At 40.8% G+C, this 18,897-nt stretch overlaps 1 protein-coding gene across 1 annotated transcript; it reads left to right on the top strand.

The window, feature by feature from the left end:
- The first annotated feature begins 1,382 nt into the window (after positions 1-1,382).
- Positions 1,383-18,768, top strand: jazf1b (JAZF zinc finger 1b). The gene is made up of 5 exons (XM_046847791.1): positions 1,383-2,826; positions 12,029-12,101; positions 12,871-13,067; positions 15,015-15,184; positions 16,382-18,768. The coding sequence occupies exons 1-5, from the start codon at positions 2,712-2,714 to the stop codon at positions 16,556-16,558; spliced, it is 732 nt and encodes a 243-aa protein (XP_046703747.1). The 5' UTR covers positions 1,383-2,711; the 3' UTR covers positions 16,559-18,768.
- The last annotated feature ends 129 nt before the right edge of the window (positions 18,769-18,897 follow it).

The raw sequence follows: 18,897 nt of genomic DNA on the forward strand, positions 1-18,897 counted from the left end.
AAACCTAAGTGCCAAAATTACTTTAAAAAACCATGTGGCTCTATAAAAAAATAACTACAATGCAGTTTTGTACAAAAGCACACACGCACAAGTAAACAACATTACATAGTCTGTGGCCTTATCTTCGTTTTTCTAGTTGTAAAGGAACTGAAGGAGAACTTTAGTGTGATCAGAGGCAGCATTTTGCTTTACTCAGATCAGTAAGGCTGAAATGGAACTGGAGGCTGCCACACAGCTCTGGAGCTCCTCAAAGCCATGAGTGAGTCAGTGAGGTAATGCTTTCATAGGCACGTCCCGTAACATGCTCTGGTGCTGCTGGAAAAAGCAGGTCGATCAGAGGGAAGGCCGGTCGCACAACACCGCTCTGAGCTGAGGCTGAATGAGGCCCAACCCAGCACAGTCCACATTACATACCCGGGGCACAAAACCAGTACTGACAACCTTGGCCAACAAACATGAAAAGGAATTCATGGAAAAACAGAGACGTTTGGGGGTGACAGTAAAGAGTAAACATTGAATTGTATGAATGTTAAATAAAATAAAATTAGGTTTCCTGGGATTGATATTGCAACTACACTGTCAAATGCTCTTTTGACACTGTAGCTGCTGTCTGACCAGGGGTGTGTGTGTGTGTAGTTATAGGACTATAAGCTCTTCTTTCAACAGGGAACATTTTATATACATTTAATCAATTATGAAAAAATTGTTTTATGTTTTTTTCATTGTTTCTTTCTTTTGTAAGTGAATCTGCAAATGGCCTACATGTTATTATTATCACAAATCTTACCTGTAAAACTCTACACACTTTTGAACTCTTAACACTTTGTGTGATTTGGTATTTCAGAACACAAGAGCAATTGTATTAGAGATGCAAATAATATGAGAACACTTTCTTTTCCGATATGAACACTGAAACATTGATTCACTTTTACTACTATTAAGCTTTAATTTATTTTAACTGAAGCACATCATTGGTTACATTCTTGTACTCACAAAAACTTTGCAAATAATAAATATAGTAATGTATAAAATGCTAACAAAAGAAAATAAAAAATTATTTTGTATGTAAACAATTCCAGTTTTAAAAAGAAATGTACTTTTCAATTCAAATTATTTTTGAGTCATTTACAGGATCAACATCACAAATGTTTATTTCAGTATCCAACATAACAAACAACATCAGCCCAAGCTGTATTGAAGATGAAGCATTATTGCATAAAATACTTGATTGGCACTGGAATAGAATCTGAATGCATATAAGATGAACTTATGATTGTTACATTTATAATACCCAACAACACCATGATTATCTATATTTATTTAAATAACAGAAAGACTACACTACACTACCATGTGGACACATATTTTTGGACACCTGACATGTGCCTTTTGAACATCTTATTTCAGTTTTACTCCCACCTTTGCTGTTATAATAACCTCGAAAAATCGTTGATCGTTATTACAGATTTTGGTGTATGGCTGTGGGATTTGTGCTCATTTAGCTACAAGGGCATTAGTGAGATCAGACAATGATGTCAGGTGAGGAAGCCTGGGCACAGTGCACGTTCCAGTTCATCCTGAAAGTGTTCATTGTTGAGGTCAGGGCTCTGTGCAGGCCACTAGAGCTCTGCCATACTAATTTAATCAAACCATGTCTCATGCTGGAACATGTTTGGACCCCTTAGTCCCAGTGACAGGAGATTACAATGCATACAAAAGACATTCCAGGCAATTGCAATTTGTAGCAACAGTTGTTGCTGGTTGTGACAATCACATGTCCACAAAGGTTTGTCAATATAGTGTATCTTCAGGATCTATTAGTTTGGTCTTTGTCAAGGGTACTTGCTAGTACTGTTTTTTGAGGCTTCCGAGCTAAACACTGATAGAGAGACTTGGTGTCGCCCAAGAGCCCTGATTTAAAGTCACATACTGCCTCCTGGTGGATAAAAAGCAAAACTGCATCTTAACCTCTTCTGCGTCTCAGAAGAAATAAGCAGTAAGTCTATTCTGAAGAATAAAAGCCTAACTAATAGAATGCACAACACTTTACCACCTGCTAATGTCTGTTTGTAGGATTATCAATGAATCACATTCTACCTTCGTATTTATATAACAGACATGTGCATGTCTCTGTCTAATGCCTACAGAACATTTCCTTTGCTGAAAAGAGTTTTGGGATGCTAGGACTACGACTATAATTACTTTCCCCTGATATCCTGCAGGCAGTTTATTAGATCCAGCCTGTGGAAGAGAGTCGGAAACTGTCGAAAATGAATATTCATACATTTAGTAATATCGACGGTGGGAAAATAAGTATCCAATCATTTGGTGGTATTTTCAGCATCCCAGCCTGAGATTGGATGCTGGTGTATGATCGATCTAAACCTGAACCAAAGCTTCTAAATCACATTCTTCAATCAAGCACCAAAAAACAACCAGCCACCACCACCCCATTCCGATAGTGTTACAGTTGACTTGGTTGTGTGAAATCAAGTAAGTGTGAACAACATTAAGTGCGCACAAACTCCGATCGTCAACAGGTCCGGTAGTAGTGACGTCACGACGGGGCGCGATGATGGCCCATCCCCCCTCATCCTCGTGCAGCTGCTCCAGCTGTGTGCGCGTGTACGTGTGAGTGTGTGTGCCGCCGGTGTGCGTGCCTACGTGCCGCTTCCTTTCCGCTCGCCCTTGCGCTCGATGCTGCAACCACCATGACAGGCATCGCCGCTGCCTCCTTCTTCTCCAACGCGTGCCATTTCGGAGGCTGCGGGCTGCACTTCGACTCCCTGGCGGAGCTGATCGTCCACATCGAGGACAACCACATCGGTGAGCTCCGATCCACAAACACACACACACACACACACACACACACACACTACACACTGCACACACACGCATACAGCGAGGGAGCCGGGGAGCGCCAATCCGCAATGGCCGGACTCGGCGAGCTACTTCCTGCGTCCGCGGGCTGCTGTTGCTAGGTGTGGTAGCGATGAACCTGGGGGTTTCTGATCGCCTCACTCTGCATCTCTACAGCCTCATTGCCACACTAGAAATGTTAAGCAGGTCGTTTTGCTGAAAAAAATGATGTTCACCGGAAACGACGTTCAATCTGTAACTTTTTTTTCCGCCCGGTCGATGCAATCCGCCCAGCGCCTGCTGTAGCTGTAGCTGTGCTTAGGCCTCCGCTTCACACGCCGCAGCCTCACCTCACCTCATATCACTTCACATACACACACACACAGCCAGCCAGCGCTTCGCAGGCTACGTGCATAGAAATATATACAAATATAGTTATACATTTATATACTCGACATGACTAACGATATTGAAGCGCTTCCCTTATAAGAAATGAGCTCCAGGGTAGCGCCCGTTAGCTCTGTGGCTAAGAGGTAACGGATTCTTCCGCGTCGCTGCTTCGGTAACAGTCGCGCGCTCGTTACATTACATTACATTAGCTGGGTGGATATGACCACAAAACCCAAAGCTGAGAAATGATATTTATGTCTATAAGGAGCTACCTGGTACTATATTAAACCAGTTTGTTTGTTTGGGCCAGTTTACCATTTTGGCACCACTATTTGATTCACACATGCATGACATCATACATTGTAAAATCCGATACAGACACTGTGAAGAGACTCAGTCAGATGTTACTTTCTTTAAATTGTCACAACATGTCATTTTGATAAGCCCTCAGCCCTCCCAATTATCCCAGTCATCCCAGTCCTGCTCCTGCACAAGTTAGTGTTTACTCTGGATGTGTTACAACATGGAAACCTGTAAAAAAACAGAATGTAGTACATGGGGTACATCACTACCATGGTTGAAAATGTGTGTTCTTTCCCCTTACAGTTGTGTTTACTCCTGTGTCCTTTCCTGTTTCCAATCTGCACTTGTTGTTGTTGTTTGGCTCGAATGCAGATGGTTAAGCAGCTGCACTGTTTTCCTGTTTGTTCTGCAGCTGTGTTTGAGTTAATCAGGGTCAGTCAGTCTCTCTGTCTCACTCTTTTGAGGAATATGTTGCCTAATGCGGGTTGTGAGTCCTGCAAACAGTATCTGATTTTTAGAAAGCAATGCCTAGAGTAACTCCTGCACACAAACTAGAACCTGTTAATGTGTTTGCATTGTGTCACGCAAACAGCAAAACCTTTCTTTTCATTTGTTTGCTTTTGTTCTACTGGGGAAGTTGTGAGTGTGTAAAGCCAACAGTGTTGTGTGTGTTTGTTTTTTTGCAAATTGTTGCATAACGAGCCAATTTGTTTCAGCTAGTATTAACAATAACTGAGATGCTTTTTACCTTTACATTACATAAAGAGCTAAACACTCGTCCAATGCGAAGCCTATCTAATGCTCCAGTCCTTTAGGAATTCTCTTGTGAAGACAGATCATTCTTTCACTGTAATCACTCTTTCATTATGTCAATTACCGGCACCGAAACCGCTGTGCTGGTTTGATACGTGAGCTGAAGTGTCTGTCTAATCTCTGCTCTCGTAACATGACTCCTGTCTGCTGGAGAATTTGCCTGGTGGCTGAGTGTGAAAGGATCTGTAAAGAGAAACCCACCTGCAGGGGGGAATCTACCCTTTTTTGCCTGGTTGGCATGTCTCTCAGCCAATCAGAAAAGACCCAGTGCGGCGCAGTCTTTTAGTCGTCTTCTACTGTTCTTCGTCACGCTCATCCAGCTCAGCTTGAGGCAGGTAGTGTGGCACACAAGAAATTCTGGTCTACAGTAGAGTCACGTCCTGTGTTATTTTTTTATTTAGAACTTGGACACGTATGATTTCTGGATTTTTATATGCAGTTGTTTTATGTGTTTCTTAATTTAGTACTTCAGAAGTATTGACCTTTTTCATAACAATGTTTGATCTGTGTGTGAGGAACTCAGCACTAATGGTTTCAGCGATGCATTTTAAGACCATGAGTCGTATGCTGATGTAGAGTTTTTCGAAGATGTTGTCCATCTGTTGCATCTGAAAGCCTGTGCTATAATGTAAGTAATAAATAATGTAACGACGTACTGAAGAATCACTTATTTTAACAGGCCTTGTTTGTGTCCCTGATGTTTACCAACATTCTAATCGATGTTGTCTAGACTTGCACTGTTACTCATCACTACCTCATCTATTAACAAACAATAGCCATAACGTTGACGTGTGTGTGTGTGTGTGTGTGTGTGTGTGTGTGTGTGTGTGTGTGTGTGTGTGTGTGTGTGTGTGTGTGTGTGTGTGTGTGTGAGCGATGGCAGGGTTAGTGTTGTTGCACTGACAAGCTTTTGACCAACAGAGGGGGATGTCTGTTAAAGTATACGCCTCCAATGCTTCCATGTATGCACAAATTAAAGTCAAAAGAAATGGCGTTATAATTTTTACAATTAAAAGAGAGCTGTTGAAAAATACAAGTTGAATACGGGTCATAAATGGTGGCAATAACACCTCAGGTCTTGGGTTAAAATCTTTTTTGTCAGTATAATTTTAATACTTTTTGTTTAATTGAGCACATTTTAATTACTATGCTTATTGTACTAACTTCTAGTATGATTTTGGATTGATGAAACTGAACTATTTGTACTACAGTGAGAACATGGAGATTACAAAGCATTTCAGTAAGTTACACAGGATAGGTGAGAGTGTAATATATTCTAAATGTTATTTATTAGCCAATAATCATGAAACTGGTCAGTTTATGGAAACAATAAATTGGTGAATATTGGGAATTATTTGTGTCAGTGAGTTGACTGTTGATTCCGGTTTTCATCATGTGTTTTACCCGCCTTTTATACACACACACACCCTGTAGATGTCTTATCAGTCTTTTGAAGAGATCATAAAAGGAAATGCAGAGTGGGTGAATTTACAGATAAACAAGTAAAACATGCACAATGTCTTTATTTAACAACAATGATCACAAAAATCATCCATCACATTTAACTCAAGATCTAATTAAGTTCGATTGGTAAACTTTGAAGTAGCCATTCAGCCCATGTTAATGACAAAAGGCTTTACTGTGGGTAAATGTAAACAATTAAAATGAAAATTGATTTAATTGCAAATGTTCCATTATTGGTGCAATATATATATATATATATATATATATATATATATATATATATATATATATATATATATATATATATACTGTAGAATTGTTTCCTTTTTCTGGAAGTCTGTATGCTGTGAATGTATACATTTTTAATATGCAGTTTTTTAGTTGAAAACAAAAGGTGCATTCTCTTTCAGGCTTACATTAATTTTGGACACAAATGAAAAGCTTATTTGTTTAAGTTACTCTGGTGCAACTCTCCATGCAGCTTAAGTGTATTGTAAAAAAGAATGTTAACCTTAGAGCGATCAGTTGTCTTGTTTTGTCCAGTGATTTTCGTGTTTCTGCTTCGCTTTATTCTACTACTTACTCGTCTGATTAGCCGACCGTGGCTCTAGTTCAAACTAGGCCAAATGAACATTATTTGCATTTTGTAGTACAAAAGGGATATTATTGTACTAGTTAAGTATATAAGAAACTTCTGAGCCTAGTATCAGATGAACTTGATCCTACACCAGTCTAATTATACAGGGTTTGCTTCAGGTTCTTTAGTGCAGCCAGTTTTTTTAAATAATACATTTCTAGTCTCTTTCCTAGATGCTGTCATAATAATGAATGGACTTTCCTCGTTTGGGTTCTGTGTTACCACTTACCACACACTGCCACACACTTTCACTGTTAAAAAAACCCGAAGTGCAGGTCATTTAGTAATGGCTTTAGAGCAAAGGTCAGTTTTCAGTATTTGACAGACATTAGTGAGCTCTAGAAAGAAATTTCTGCATCTCTCTCTGCTGGCACCCATTAGCTTCTTCGAGTAATTTCAGATGGATTTAGCTCACCTGTGCATTTTATTGCACACTCCCATATTTGTTATAACAGCACATTGTACTGTGTTTCTGTTTGATGTGCTGAAAGCCACTTAGGCCTCTCCTATTCTTATTCTCAAGGTTCTTAGTTAGTTATTAGTTGCTTTGTATGGATGATGTGAGCCGTATGGATTGTAGGTGTGAGTTGAAAGTGTGATCGGTCTTATTGGTCAGTAATGAGGTAATTAGTGGTCTCTGGAGTTAAAAAAAAAAAAAATCTCTGAACCATTCCTTCCTCCCGCCTCGCTCTCAGCAAAGTGCAAAATCTGGCACTCTCAGCAAAGGGGCGAGGAAGCCTAATTACAGGGTGCGCTGGCAGATTCTGGCCTCTCTTCCTCCTCATCTGGGGACCTGCTGCTCAAACACATTCTCTGCTTTAATTAGTACCAGGCTAAATGAAGGGCCACGTCCATGTACAGATGTTGAGGTGAAGCTTCATCACTAGGTGGCGCTGGCACACTCTGTGTTTTGAGTGTTTGTTAGAAGGCTATGGCACTGCTGCTTTATTTCTTTTCCTCGGTTTAAGTAAAGCAATAGTGTGAAGAGGTGCAAGGGGCTGAAAAACAAACATCATAATGTTTCTGTATGCCAGTATATAAACTTTGTTCTATTGGTGAAAACAGTTCATCTATGTGATTATGGTTAAAATCTTACATATACTGTTTTTTTGTGTGTTACACTCCAGCGGGTGATGTAGCAGGTTTCTTTATGAGTGTTACACTTCAACGGGTGGCCAATACAACATTTCTGCTGGTAAAAGTGGAAGTACAGCATTTTTTTAGTAATTACGAAAGAAAAAATGTCTGGGCTCCTATCTTTACATTGTGATTTTTTGTTTCACTTGACAGAAGCCATGTATGGAAAAAATGCAACTAATCATATTATTTTTGTCTCTGAAAGTCAGTAATACGGAGTAGAAAAATGTTTAAATCTAAAAATACAGGGCTTCATTCCGCTCAATTAGCTGAGTGGTGATTTTCTTTTAAAAAAATATATATACTTTTGCACTTCTTTAGTCTTTGGATAATAAAGAGTTGCTTGATTTCAGTTCTGCATAATAATAGAAATTCTCTGCTGCTCTTTGTAAGATTTTAAAGAGCCAACATTTGTGTAACATTTGTGACATTTTCACAATTTGTATCAGAGCAAATGTGAGCCTTCACAAAAGGAAATTGTTACATCTCTCTGACAGCCAGTAGCTCCTCGTGCCATTTCATGTCGACTTTTTCACCTATATGTTTTACTGCATTTGCCCAAATTTGTTATATAAGAGCACATGGTACTGTGTTTGTATTGAACGTGTTAAAATCCTCTTAGGCCTCTCCCTTTTGTTTTTCTGAAGGTCCTCAGTTGTTTATTACTTGCTTTCCATGACTGTTGCGCAAGAGGCACGGCTTTCACTGATAATCTTAAATAGATAGTCTGATAAGGTTACGGATGAAGCGTATCCTGTGACACAATTGCTCCTTTGTTTATATTGTCTGTTTTATGACTGGTTGAATCTTTGTAATTCATATTACAGTATTTTAAAACCAAGAGGAGATTTCTATCACATTGTTGATTTTTGGTGAGAGACACTACACTTGTATTGTTGTTTATATTTTTTTATTTTTTTTATTTAGAGAGTAAACTGGAGGTAGAATTATAGGAATGGGAACCAAGTTGAACTCCAGAGCACTACAGCTATATATATATATATATATATATATATATATACACACACATTGGTTCCTTTTTAAGAAATGTGAAGCATACAAACTGCTGCTCATGCCACACTTTGTGGCCAAAAGTATGTGGACACCGAAAGCTCATACTCGTTTTTGTGAATTTTTCCAGAATTTTCTAGAATGTTTTTGCATGTTTAGCACCAATAGTTGTTTTTTTTTTTACTGGAATTAAAGGCCCCAAACATGTTCCAGCTTGTTCTCATGTGCACAAAGTTGTAGTTTGCTGAGATTGATGTATAAGAACTGGAGTGGCCAGTGCAGCAGACCTATCCACCCAACACCAACACCAAACGGCTGAATGCTCACAGCCATGCTTCAAAGTCTAGTGGAGAGCCTTCCCAGAAGAATGGAGGCTGCTCTGTTGGATTTCAACTTTTATCCCGATTTTATAGGGTTTGTTTTTGGTGGCACCATTTGAGAATCATGAATAATTCTTTCTATTTTCTATATATATCTCACATCATCTTCAGCACTGACCAGATAACATTTGAGATTAATAACATCTTGCCCTGTCACAGTTGCATCTTCAGTCATCTGGAACAGTGAGACTTTTCTGGCCTCTCTGAACCAGTGGCTCATTTAGGGCACCTGGAATGCATCCCCAAAAGCTCAGCGGAAATAATAAATTTGAGGAGCAGTTAGTGGTCCTTCCATAGCTGCACCTGGCTGAGCTAATTACCTCTACCCCACAGCAGCCCCTCCAGTTCCATTGGGCTCCAGCAGGAGTGAAGGCATCTAAGAATAAGCTCAGCCCCAGTACTGCCTCTTACTAATCAGGGCTAACGATAGGATTTTATCAAAGTGCCATGAGGGAGCTTGCTGCTGATGTGATGCGTTGCAGAAATGTCGTCTTGCCTGATGAATAAATATAGTGGCCACGGACGTAGTCGATGCGAGACGTCGTTGGTTTGCCATTTCTGGCTGCAAGCCTGTGCTCCCACACATAGGGGCCTTTGCCGTAAACATGTCACCGTGACGAGGGCCACATGAAGGCATCCCACAGTGCACTGGGAGAACAGAGGAGGGAGGATGCTGGGAGACAGTCATGTCTGAACAGTTAAGACTGTTTATGCTGGCTGAAAAGGTAGAGTGAGAAAAACAGGATGAGGTACATAAAGAGCCAATGAGGCGAACATGCCTGCGTTTATGGCTTCGTTCTAATGAATGCATTCGGTGTGCTGCTTCAGCTTCTTCCACACGCTCGCATGTTCACACCGTGATACCTAGCCTTCGTTTCCATAGCAGGATTGGTTCTGGTTTTATGATGAGGTGTAGGAGGAGGAAAGAAGGAATTCTGTCTCACTCATTCCTTCCTGTGTCTGTGATTGGCTACGGTTCTTCTCTCCGGCTGTCCTTTTCACTCATCAGGTCCTGCTTTCCTAACCATAATAAGCATTTTACTTGAACTTTGGCTTTGTCTCAGTGGACAAAGTGTGTGTGTGTGTGTGTGTGTGTGTGTGCACGTGTGTGAGATAAAAAGGAGAAGGGACCACCACGGTGGACCACCTGCCTGTGTGCTGGACCACCTCTCTCCCTTTCCCGAGCTGGGATCGGTTAGGCTACTGCACCAGGTCCCTGATTGGCCTCCGGATGCCAGCATGTGATTTACAGAGTGTGTTGGGGGATTGATCTATGGCTAATTGTGTGGCTGCTTAAGGTGTGTGTGTGTGTGTGTGTGTGTGTGTGTGTGTGTGTGTGTGTGTGTGTGTGTGTGTGTTTCCCACCCTCTGTCCAAGCTCACAAGAATAATGTTGAACTTAATGTGTCTTTGTGTGTGTGCAGGACTGCAAAGTGTCAAATCTCTTACACAGTGCTTCCAGACTAATGAAACACTTCAGTTAGAGTGCCGCGTGTCAGCGTTGCGGTTCCAGTGAGTCACAACACACACCACTACCTGGACCAGCGATCCAGTCGAGTACAGAGTCCTTAAAGCTGCTGTCTAAAGAGCACTCTGCCCCTTTGGCGCTGTGGCTCGGGCGAATACCAGGTGGTACCGTCTGCATGCCTGTGTAATTATGAGGTGCTGGTGAGTGTGTGATGCCACGCTGGCCGGAATTGCTCTGCAGATTCACACGCACACACACTCTTTGGCTTGCTCTTTCTCTTCAGGGAAGTAGTGTGGTTTCTGAAGAACGGAGACAAATATGGTTCGGTTTAAACAGAGAGAAAATGTGTTTACTCACAGCAGAAGGATAAAGAGAGGCATTAAGATGCATTGTAGTGTGTATTTTGTGTGCGTGTGTGTCTGGGTTTAGGCCATGATTAGCTAAAGTTCTTTTTGTCTTAATGGTGTTAGAGAATGCCTGCAGAGGTGGGCATCTGAAAACAATTACCCTGGCAGGGCAGTGAAACTGTGGGCAAAGTTAAACACAGAGTGGACATGAAGCTCTGGGACCTGTGGATTCTCTTGTAATAAAAGCTTCCCAAAAATGCAGGGCTGCATTGCTTTTTAGGTTTGAAAGCAGACCGTTTTAAGGGTGTTTTACATCTTTTTCACACTAGGGGGCAGCAGAACTTTAACATTTAGCCTTCTCGGGTCAGGCTGAAGAGCACCAAGGACAAAAGCTTCCTTGGGGTAACTGATTCAGGAGCAGTGTTTTGTTCTCGCAGTGTGAGGTTTGGCCAGGTCCGACTGATTTTCTGAAGGTTCGTGTTCCTTGCCGTATCTTGCAGACTAGGCCAGAGTGCTGGATAGCTGGATAGGCTTCTGAACACAGAGCGTGCTGATGTCGGCCAGCAGACCAGATGTCTGGAACATGCTGTATGAAGTTGCACAAATGTGTCTAATGTGGTCTAACATGTACCCAACTGTGAGTGTGTGCATGTGTATTCGTGTGTGTGAGAGAGAGATTTCAGTGAAGTTAATATGAAACCAGAATGCCTGGAAAGACCAACTCCACTTTCCGCATATTTAGTTAGGACCTCTGACTAATTCTGCTGCTCATTTACATTTAATGGCAGAAAGTTTATTAATGAAGTTAACTGGCATCTGGGAGTGATTGGAAGGTTGGTGAGTGGCAGTAATCTTAGAGAACCACTGGGTAAGACAATGAAATGAGTAATGGATATATTTTATATACGCTTTGGGGATAGTCCACGCTCGAAATGAGTGCCTTCATGGAAAAAGTTGTTACCACGTAATTAGCTCCTCACACTCTCACGCAACGTTTGCGCTGTGCTCTGCTAGTTATTTCCCATTTACAATTGAGTTCATTTTTCCTCAGGAAACCTGCAACTATATGCTGTCCTACTGACAGGTGTTTAAAAAAAAAAAAAAAAGTTAGTGGTTGTTCAGGACACCTCGTTCTCACAGTGTTCTTTGAAGGGTTTCATGCCAGTCCATGAAAACTTCTCTTTCTCTTGACTCCCTTTTTCTCTTTTTTTGTGTCTCAGATACGGACCCTCGCGTGCTTGAGAAACAGGAGTTGCAGCAGCCCACATACGTCGCTCTCAGCTACATAAACAGGTGACACACATCACTACACATGGCGTTGCCAATAGTATGTGGTGTATAAACACATTTCATCATCCTATTAAGGGTCTGTCTTTCTAATTCTTTATCCATAACAATACATTTGGCAGTAAGAATTTATTTATAATTTAATTTTTTTTTTTTTTACATTGAGCATTTCAAGAGTCTTGATATTCGTATAATTTATATCGAATGTATTTGTTTGAAATTTCAAACCGTGTAAAATGTGCGTACACTCAACTATTATCAGCTGCCTTTTTTATCTTTATAGTTCTCTAGGCTTCATCGTCGCTGTGCATGGCAGTGTTTTCGATTTCCGTGAATGGCTCCAGTCCCTTTATGGCTCTATTAGAGACTTCAAACCGACATCTGAGCCTCCATATGCTCCTCATACCGAAGACACTTGTGTTCTGACATTCTTTGTATAGCGTGGTTTTTCAGAATGAATCCTCCATGCTGCGAGAGCGCGCTGGCTTCTTGAATGCCGTTTCACTGCTGCTAGAAAGACGAGTCTCCACTTGATGTGGTCTCCAACTGTAGTCTGTTAATTCCACACCAGCTTTAACAATGTTTGTGCGAACGTTTTATTCTTGCTGCACGCATTTTATAAAAGCGTTTACGGCGTAACAAAACAACTCGGGCCCAATCGTTTGATAATGAAAGAATCCGCAGCAGATCAACCGACTCAGGAGTGATCACATCTGTCTCTCTTTGATGGGGATTTCTGAGTCTGATGGTCATATTTCTTCATTTGTCTCCGTAGGTTCATGACCGATGCGGCGAGGAGAGAGCATGAGACCCTGAAGAAGAAAGTGCAGCCAAAGCTGTCCCTCTCTCTGACAGGAAGCCTGTCACGGAACAGTGTGTCCACTCCGCCCAGACACACCAGCGGCAACCTCACCCCACCTGTGACACCGCCAATTACTCCCTCATCATCGTTCAGGAGCAGCACTCCTACAGGTACTAAACACACACACACACACACTGGTTCCTGAAGTGTTTCAGTCCTGTGTTGGAGCATAGTAGAGCTGCGTGTTTCCAACTAACCTATAATGCTAACCTTTACACTATCGCAAGTTATAGTAAAGATCTTATACTGCTCTTATTGTGAACGATGTTCTTTGGTCCAGTTTTTTTTTTTTTGTCCAGTAACGAACAAACTACACATACATTCTAACAGAAACTTAACAATGCTTGAGAACAGTGGTGTTACTGTGGGGACTGGAACAGTTGAAACATAAACATGTATTTTAGTGTCATTTTAAAGGATTGTTTATCAGGAGGCCTCCAGGCAAACAGCCAGTTTAATTAATATGCAAGAAAAAATGGCGAAAAAGAGGCCTTGCGATTGGACACTTTCAAAATGATTTGAAAAGTGGGTGGAGATTAGAAAGAGAGCACAGGCCTGCATTAGTTGTTTAGCGCACTGCCACTGTGGACAACTGAATTACCATGGGCTCTTGTTTTCTCAGACTGATGCATTATAGCATGCGTATAATAATCCATAATGAGGTGATGTGGCCTGCTGCAAATAACTGCACATTATATTCCTTGTATATTTGTGTTTGTTTTCCTCTTATACCACAGCAATGACTTTTTTTTATGTATTCAAGAATAAAAATACATTTCAGTAGTTACATTTATGGTTATGACACTGACAAAATTCCTGACAGGAAAAGACAGGAAAAAGACTTGATGGTCAGGAATGTGCAAAGTCCTCCTGAAGATTTCAGTGCTGTGCAAATCTATACAGAAGACTTCATCATCATCATCATCAAGTATTGAGATTTTTCAAATGTATTTCTTTTAATATTTTGTATTATTAGAAGTAATGGTAGTTGTAGTAGTATTATAATACTAATTTCAATGTCAGGCTCAAATTCCATGGAACAGCCACCATACAATTCCCTTTCTAATGAAACGAGAACTAAATAAAAGCAAGTGATGATGGTTCATGCTGTTATACGGGAATAATCGTTGAGAGGGAGGCGTGAGGCGACGCAACCTGCTATAAAGCTACAAAAATGTATTGGAACGGTTATCACTTCCGTGCTGGTAATGACGACTAATCAGCACATTCGGACTGATCAGAATTGAGTATACGGATGGTCCCTGAGTTACGATGGTTCGACTTTTTCGATCTTACGAATGACGAATGCGCTAAGACAAAATTGTAAAAATATTGAACATTTTGCACAACAGGCAGCAGCGTACGATGTACGATACACGATACGTCGGACGTGCATCTGGGAAGAGCGTAACTCTCGCCCTGTGAGATGCTCCACTCTCACTAGCGGTCGACGGAGTGAAGTTGTCTGTGTTAGTGTACTTTTTCTGTTTCAAACAGCAATTTTAGTGATAAAAGCTCGTCTTCTAAGCGCCCAAGAAAGCCATCAGTTAAGAGCAGGAAATTATAAATCAGCATGAAGCAGGAAAGGCTGTCGCAGTCATAGTACCATCTTCAGCTTACGATATATTACGATGGGGTCGTCGTTACATATCTCCATCGTAAGTAGAGGACTACCTGTATACCAGTGCTGGAGTGTAAACACTTCTGTAGAAAATGCAGTGAAAATGGACGTTCACTGCAACCATAGCTTTATTATTTCCCACGATCCTTATTAGTGGGTCATTTCTTCTCTTTCCACCACAATTAGAATCCAGGGCAATTTATTTGTGAGGGTTTGTGGGGAAATGCTGGTTCCTGGCACGATCCTTTTCCTGTGCATTGACCCATAACCCTTTGACAACATGTTTACATTCTTTTCCATAAAAGTACAATGGCAGCGTGTCAGCACTTTCGTAATGGCATGAATGTCCATGAGAAATTCATGCGGATGTAAAAAAAAAATCTCCATAGTTACAGGAGCCATGGGAAACAGTTGTTTTGCTTTTTGTATTTTGCAGGTAGTGAGTATGACGAGGAGGAAGCAGACTATGAGGAGTCCGACAGCGACGAGTCTTGGACCACCGAAAGTGCCATTAGCTCCGAGTCTATCCTTAGCTCCATGTGCATGAACGGAGGAGACGAGAAACCGTTCGCCTGCCCTGTGCCTGGCTGTAAAAAGAGATACAAGGTAAGAAAGATTGGCTTTCTCCATTATTTCGAAGTTGGATCTAAGGCGTTTCGAGGTGCCGAATGATCAGCCGTTCATACAATGGACAACAGAGCGAAGCTGTCCGTGTCTTAGTACTCCTTAAATACAATAGTGCTTTAGACTGTGAGACACAGCTATTGACGGAACACACTGAAGAGCGATGAAAGCTCTCAGAACATGGAGCATGGAGAGCAGACTTCTACAGTCCACTTCAAGGCTTCCACTGGTTTTATGGCATTTTCCGCTGGCATCTGGCACATGCTCCCGTGATGAATTATGTACAGCTTGAGAGAGCCTTGTTCATTAAGAGGCACAGGAAGCGGCTGGTGACAGGCACAAAGGAGATTTTCCATGTTCTTGCCATTTCTTTTTTTCCATGGCGTTAGATGTGGATTAGATTTGGACTGAAATGTGGGTCTCTGTGTACCTGCATTTGACATCAGATGAGTTTTATGTACTTTGCTGTGCAACAATTCTCCTTGTTTGAATTGTCATTATGTGACTTATATCAAAAAAATCATCCGTTTCGGTTTAACTTTCCGTTAAAGTTTTTAACAAGTGTACGACTTCAGATCAGAGTTAAAATCCCAGCACAACCAAGCTGCCACTCCTGGGCCCTTGAGCAAGTCCTTTAACCCTCAACTGCATAGTTATAGAACTGAAATAATTGTAAGTTGCTCTGGATAAGGCTTTCTACCTATTTTCATGAATGTAAATGTATGTATAAAGCCAGAGACTGTAGCACAGAGCAGAGAAAGGGGAACTGAGGAACCGATCCTCTTCGCCTGTTAATGACAGCGGATAGTAAATCATTAGTGTAGAGGACAGAGTAAAGACAAACAGTACTGAGTTTCCTGAAAGTTTATTCAGCATCAAAATATTGTAAATAAGTGTCCTTGTATGAGTACATTCTCTTTTTTTTTTTTTTCCTTCTTTTTTCTTTCCTAATACAACCGAAATGAACTGAAGTGACTTCATGTTTCATGGGTGTGTCAAGTAAGCTGGATTTAACTGCTAAATTCATTTAGATTAAGCTTCATAGTGTATAACTGAAGACTTGTGCTGTTTTTCTTGCAACAGAAATCCGCATGCACACTGCAGAACTCTACATTACACTTGTTTACAGAATACCTGGTTGTCTCCAAATCCCGAACGTTTCTCAATTGTGTTTTGCAGAACGTGAACGGCATCAAGTATCACGCCAAGAACGGACACCGCACTCAAATCCGCGTGCGCAAGCCGTTTAAATGCCGCTGTGGGAAAAGCTACAAGAGCTCACAGGGCCTGCGCCACCACACCATCAACTTCCACCCGCCCGTCTCGGCCGACATCATCCGCAAGATGCAGCAGTAGAGCAGGCCTCCGTGCCAACCAGATCCATCACACACACACCTAGTCATTCGAAGCTGTTGCTGCATTTGATACCTTTCCCGCTTTGTTACTCTTTATTCCTCCTTGTCCTCCACGAGGAAGACTCTGTCCCCTCATTTCACCTCTCCAGGAGGAACCTTGTTACCCCTTCATTTTAATCTTCCATAAGGAAGAATCTTTCTATCTTGCAATCATTTTCATACCTCATTTAGGAGGTTCTATCCCACCCCCTCTCTTTTTTTTTCATTCCATGTCTTTGTGAAGCATAAACTTCAAAATTCAAGGAGCTCCTATGTTCCCTTTACACTACGCTTTGAAATGCATGCCTATTTTTTTGTATCCTGTTCTCTGTTCTGTGTCTATTCGAGATGGTGTATCATAGTAGAGTTTGCAGTTTTGTACTTTTGCACATTCAAATATTATTCTTTTTATTTTTCTTCTGTCTTGTATTACTATTGAAATAAGGTGCTTATTGTATTTTTGGGATTTGTCTAGACAAGATAAGGCTTGGTATCGCCGTGGGATGAGTTTCCAACAGTTGTTGTCACCACTCGGGGCACTGTGTGATGCGTGTCGAAGCCACAACATCAGAATTCAACCAGCATGACTTTTCATTTTTGTTTGGCTTCTGACAAGAGAAAAGGGCAAAAAAGAAAAAAGAAAGGCAGAACGTTTTCTGACAGTTTGTACTACCCAATGAGAATAGAACCAATGTTTTTAGTTAATTAGATTATAATAAATGCATATAGACTTTCATAATCAAGATATAAAAAATATATCCTTTTATTCCCACATTTTATTTTGCATTTAAAAAATGATTATTATTCCAGGCTAAAGATTAAGTTTGGGAGTTTACTTTGGGTAAATTGTAATCCCATATTGTTTTTTTTTCCATCCTTGGACAAATCGTGTTTTACACCTATTAACAGTCTCAGGTGACAGATTGCCAGCATTTCAGACACATTATCTTGCCCATGTGGTTCTAATGGTATTTTTATACAGCTGTTACAGGGGTCCCAGGCCAGCTGTGGCCGGCGTGTTCTAGAACCTCTGGAGCATTCTAGAACTCCACTGCTGAATCCAATGCCTGCTAAAGGACCTAAAGCACTTTGTAGCACCTAGTTGCCAACCTAGTTAGGAAGTTTCCATTGCCAACACGTCAGGGACAGCAGTCATACCTGTGAGTCACTGAGTCAAATCTACACACTGACACACTGCTTTGGGGTTAGAGTACATGTACTCTTTTTTTTCTTTTTTTTTTCTTTTTTTTAAACTCTAGCTGATTTTTTTTTTTTTTTAAAGCAGAGCCCCAAAGTGTGTTAGTTTAAGATTATTTTAACTAATTGCCTTTAAACAGTGTAGACCATAGCATTCCATAGCTTTGGTGTAACAAATTCGATACGGCTTGTGTGTTTATGCTTTGACACTGGCTGAGCTCTTCCATTATGAGCCGCCTTTCAGATGGACGGATGACGGTTATTGTACTTTCCAATATTTAAGCTACAACAGAGCAGGTGCCCATCGCCTGTCTTTGGTGGCCTTCTGCACCAACAGTGTTGTTTTGCTAATGTGGCAGTAGGATAACTCAGGGATGTCCTGTCCTAGAGTTAGAGCTTAATTTTTTTGCCTTTTCTGCTTGAGTGGTGGTCAGACAGGAGCATATGTCTGAGTACCAGCAGTAATCTTGCGTCAGATTTCCATTTAAACGAATAGAATAATTATATAGAAAGAGCTGTTCTATTCCAAAATCGATGACCCTACTCTGGGAGAAATCAGAGAAGAAAAAAAAAAAAGTTGGCAGAGAAAAGGCCTACTTAAAAGTCAAAGCTGCCAATCACCTGCAAACATGACATTCTAACTGTGTGGACGTCAATGTTGTAATGGAATTATCTGTTTAAATAAACATTGTGACAGTATTATACTGCCAGTTTAGAGGGAAGTATTGGACATGTTGTGCATAGTTTTATGTATTATGTATCTGTGTAAGTGCATTAAATTATATTTTCATACATTTTTTGGGGGGTAAAAAATAATTCCTACATGTAACGCCATTGACACCAGGGGTTGTTTTTACACCGGTGTCTTTCTTCAACAAAAATGAAAAAAAAGGAAAAACTGACAAAAAAGCTGCTTCATAAATGTAAACCTGGTTACAAGTTCAATATTAAATGGCCTCTGATGTGTTTCGTTAACTTTGTGTGTGAAATGTTTCATTCTTTTTATAACCATGTCGGGACATGTGGTTTTCACTTCCAAGAGTGGTTTTTTTAAGCTTAAACCAAGTAGTACTTATCTAACCACACCGGCAATTCAGCAGAACC

The sequence above is a fragment of the Silurus meridionalis genome, chromosome 4 (genome assembly GCF_014805685.1).
Source record: "Silurus meridionalis isolate SWU-2019-XX chromosome 4, ASM1480568v1, whole genome shotgun sequence".
NCBI lineage: Eukaryota > Metazoa > Chordata > Actinopteri > Siluriformes > Siluridae > Silurus > Silurus meridionalis.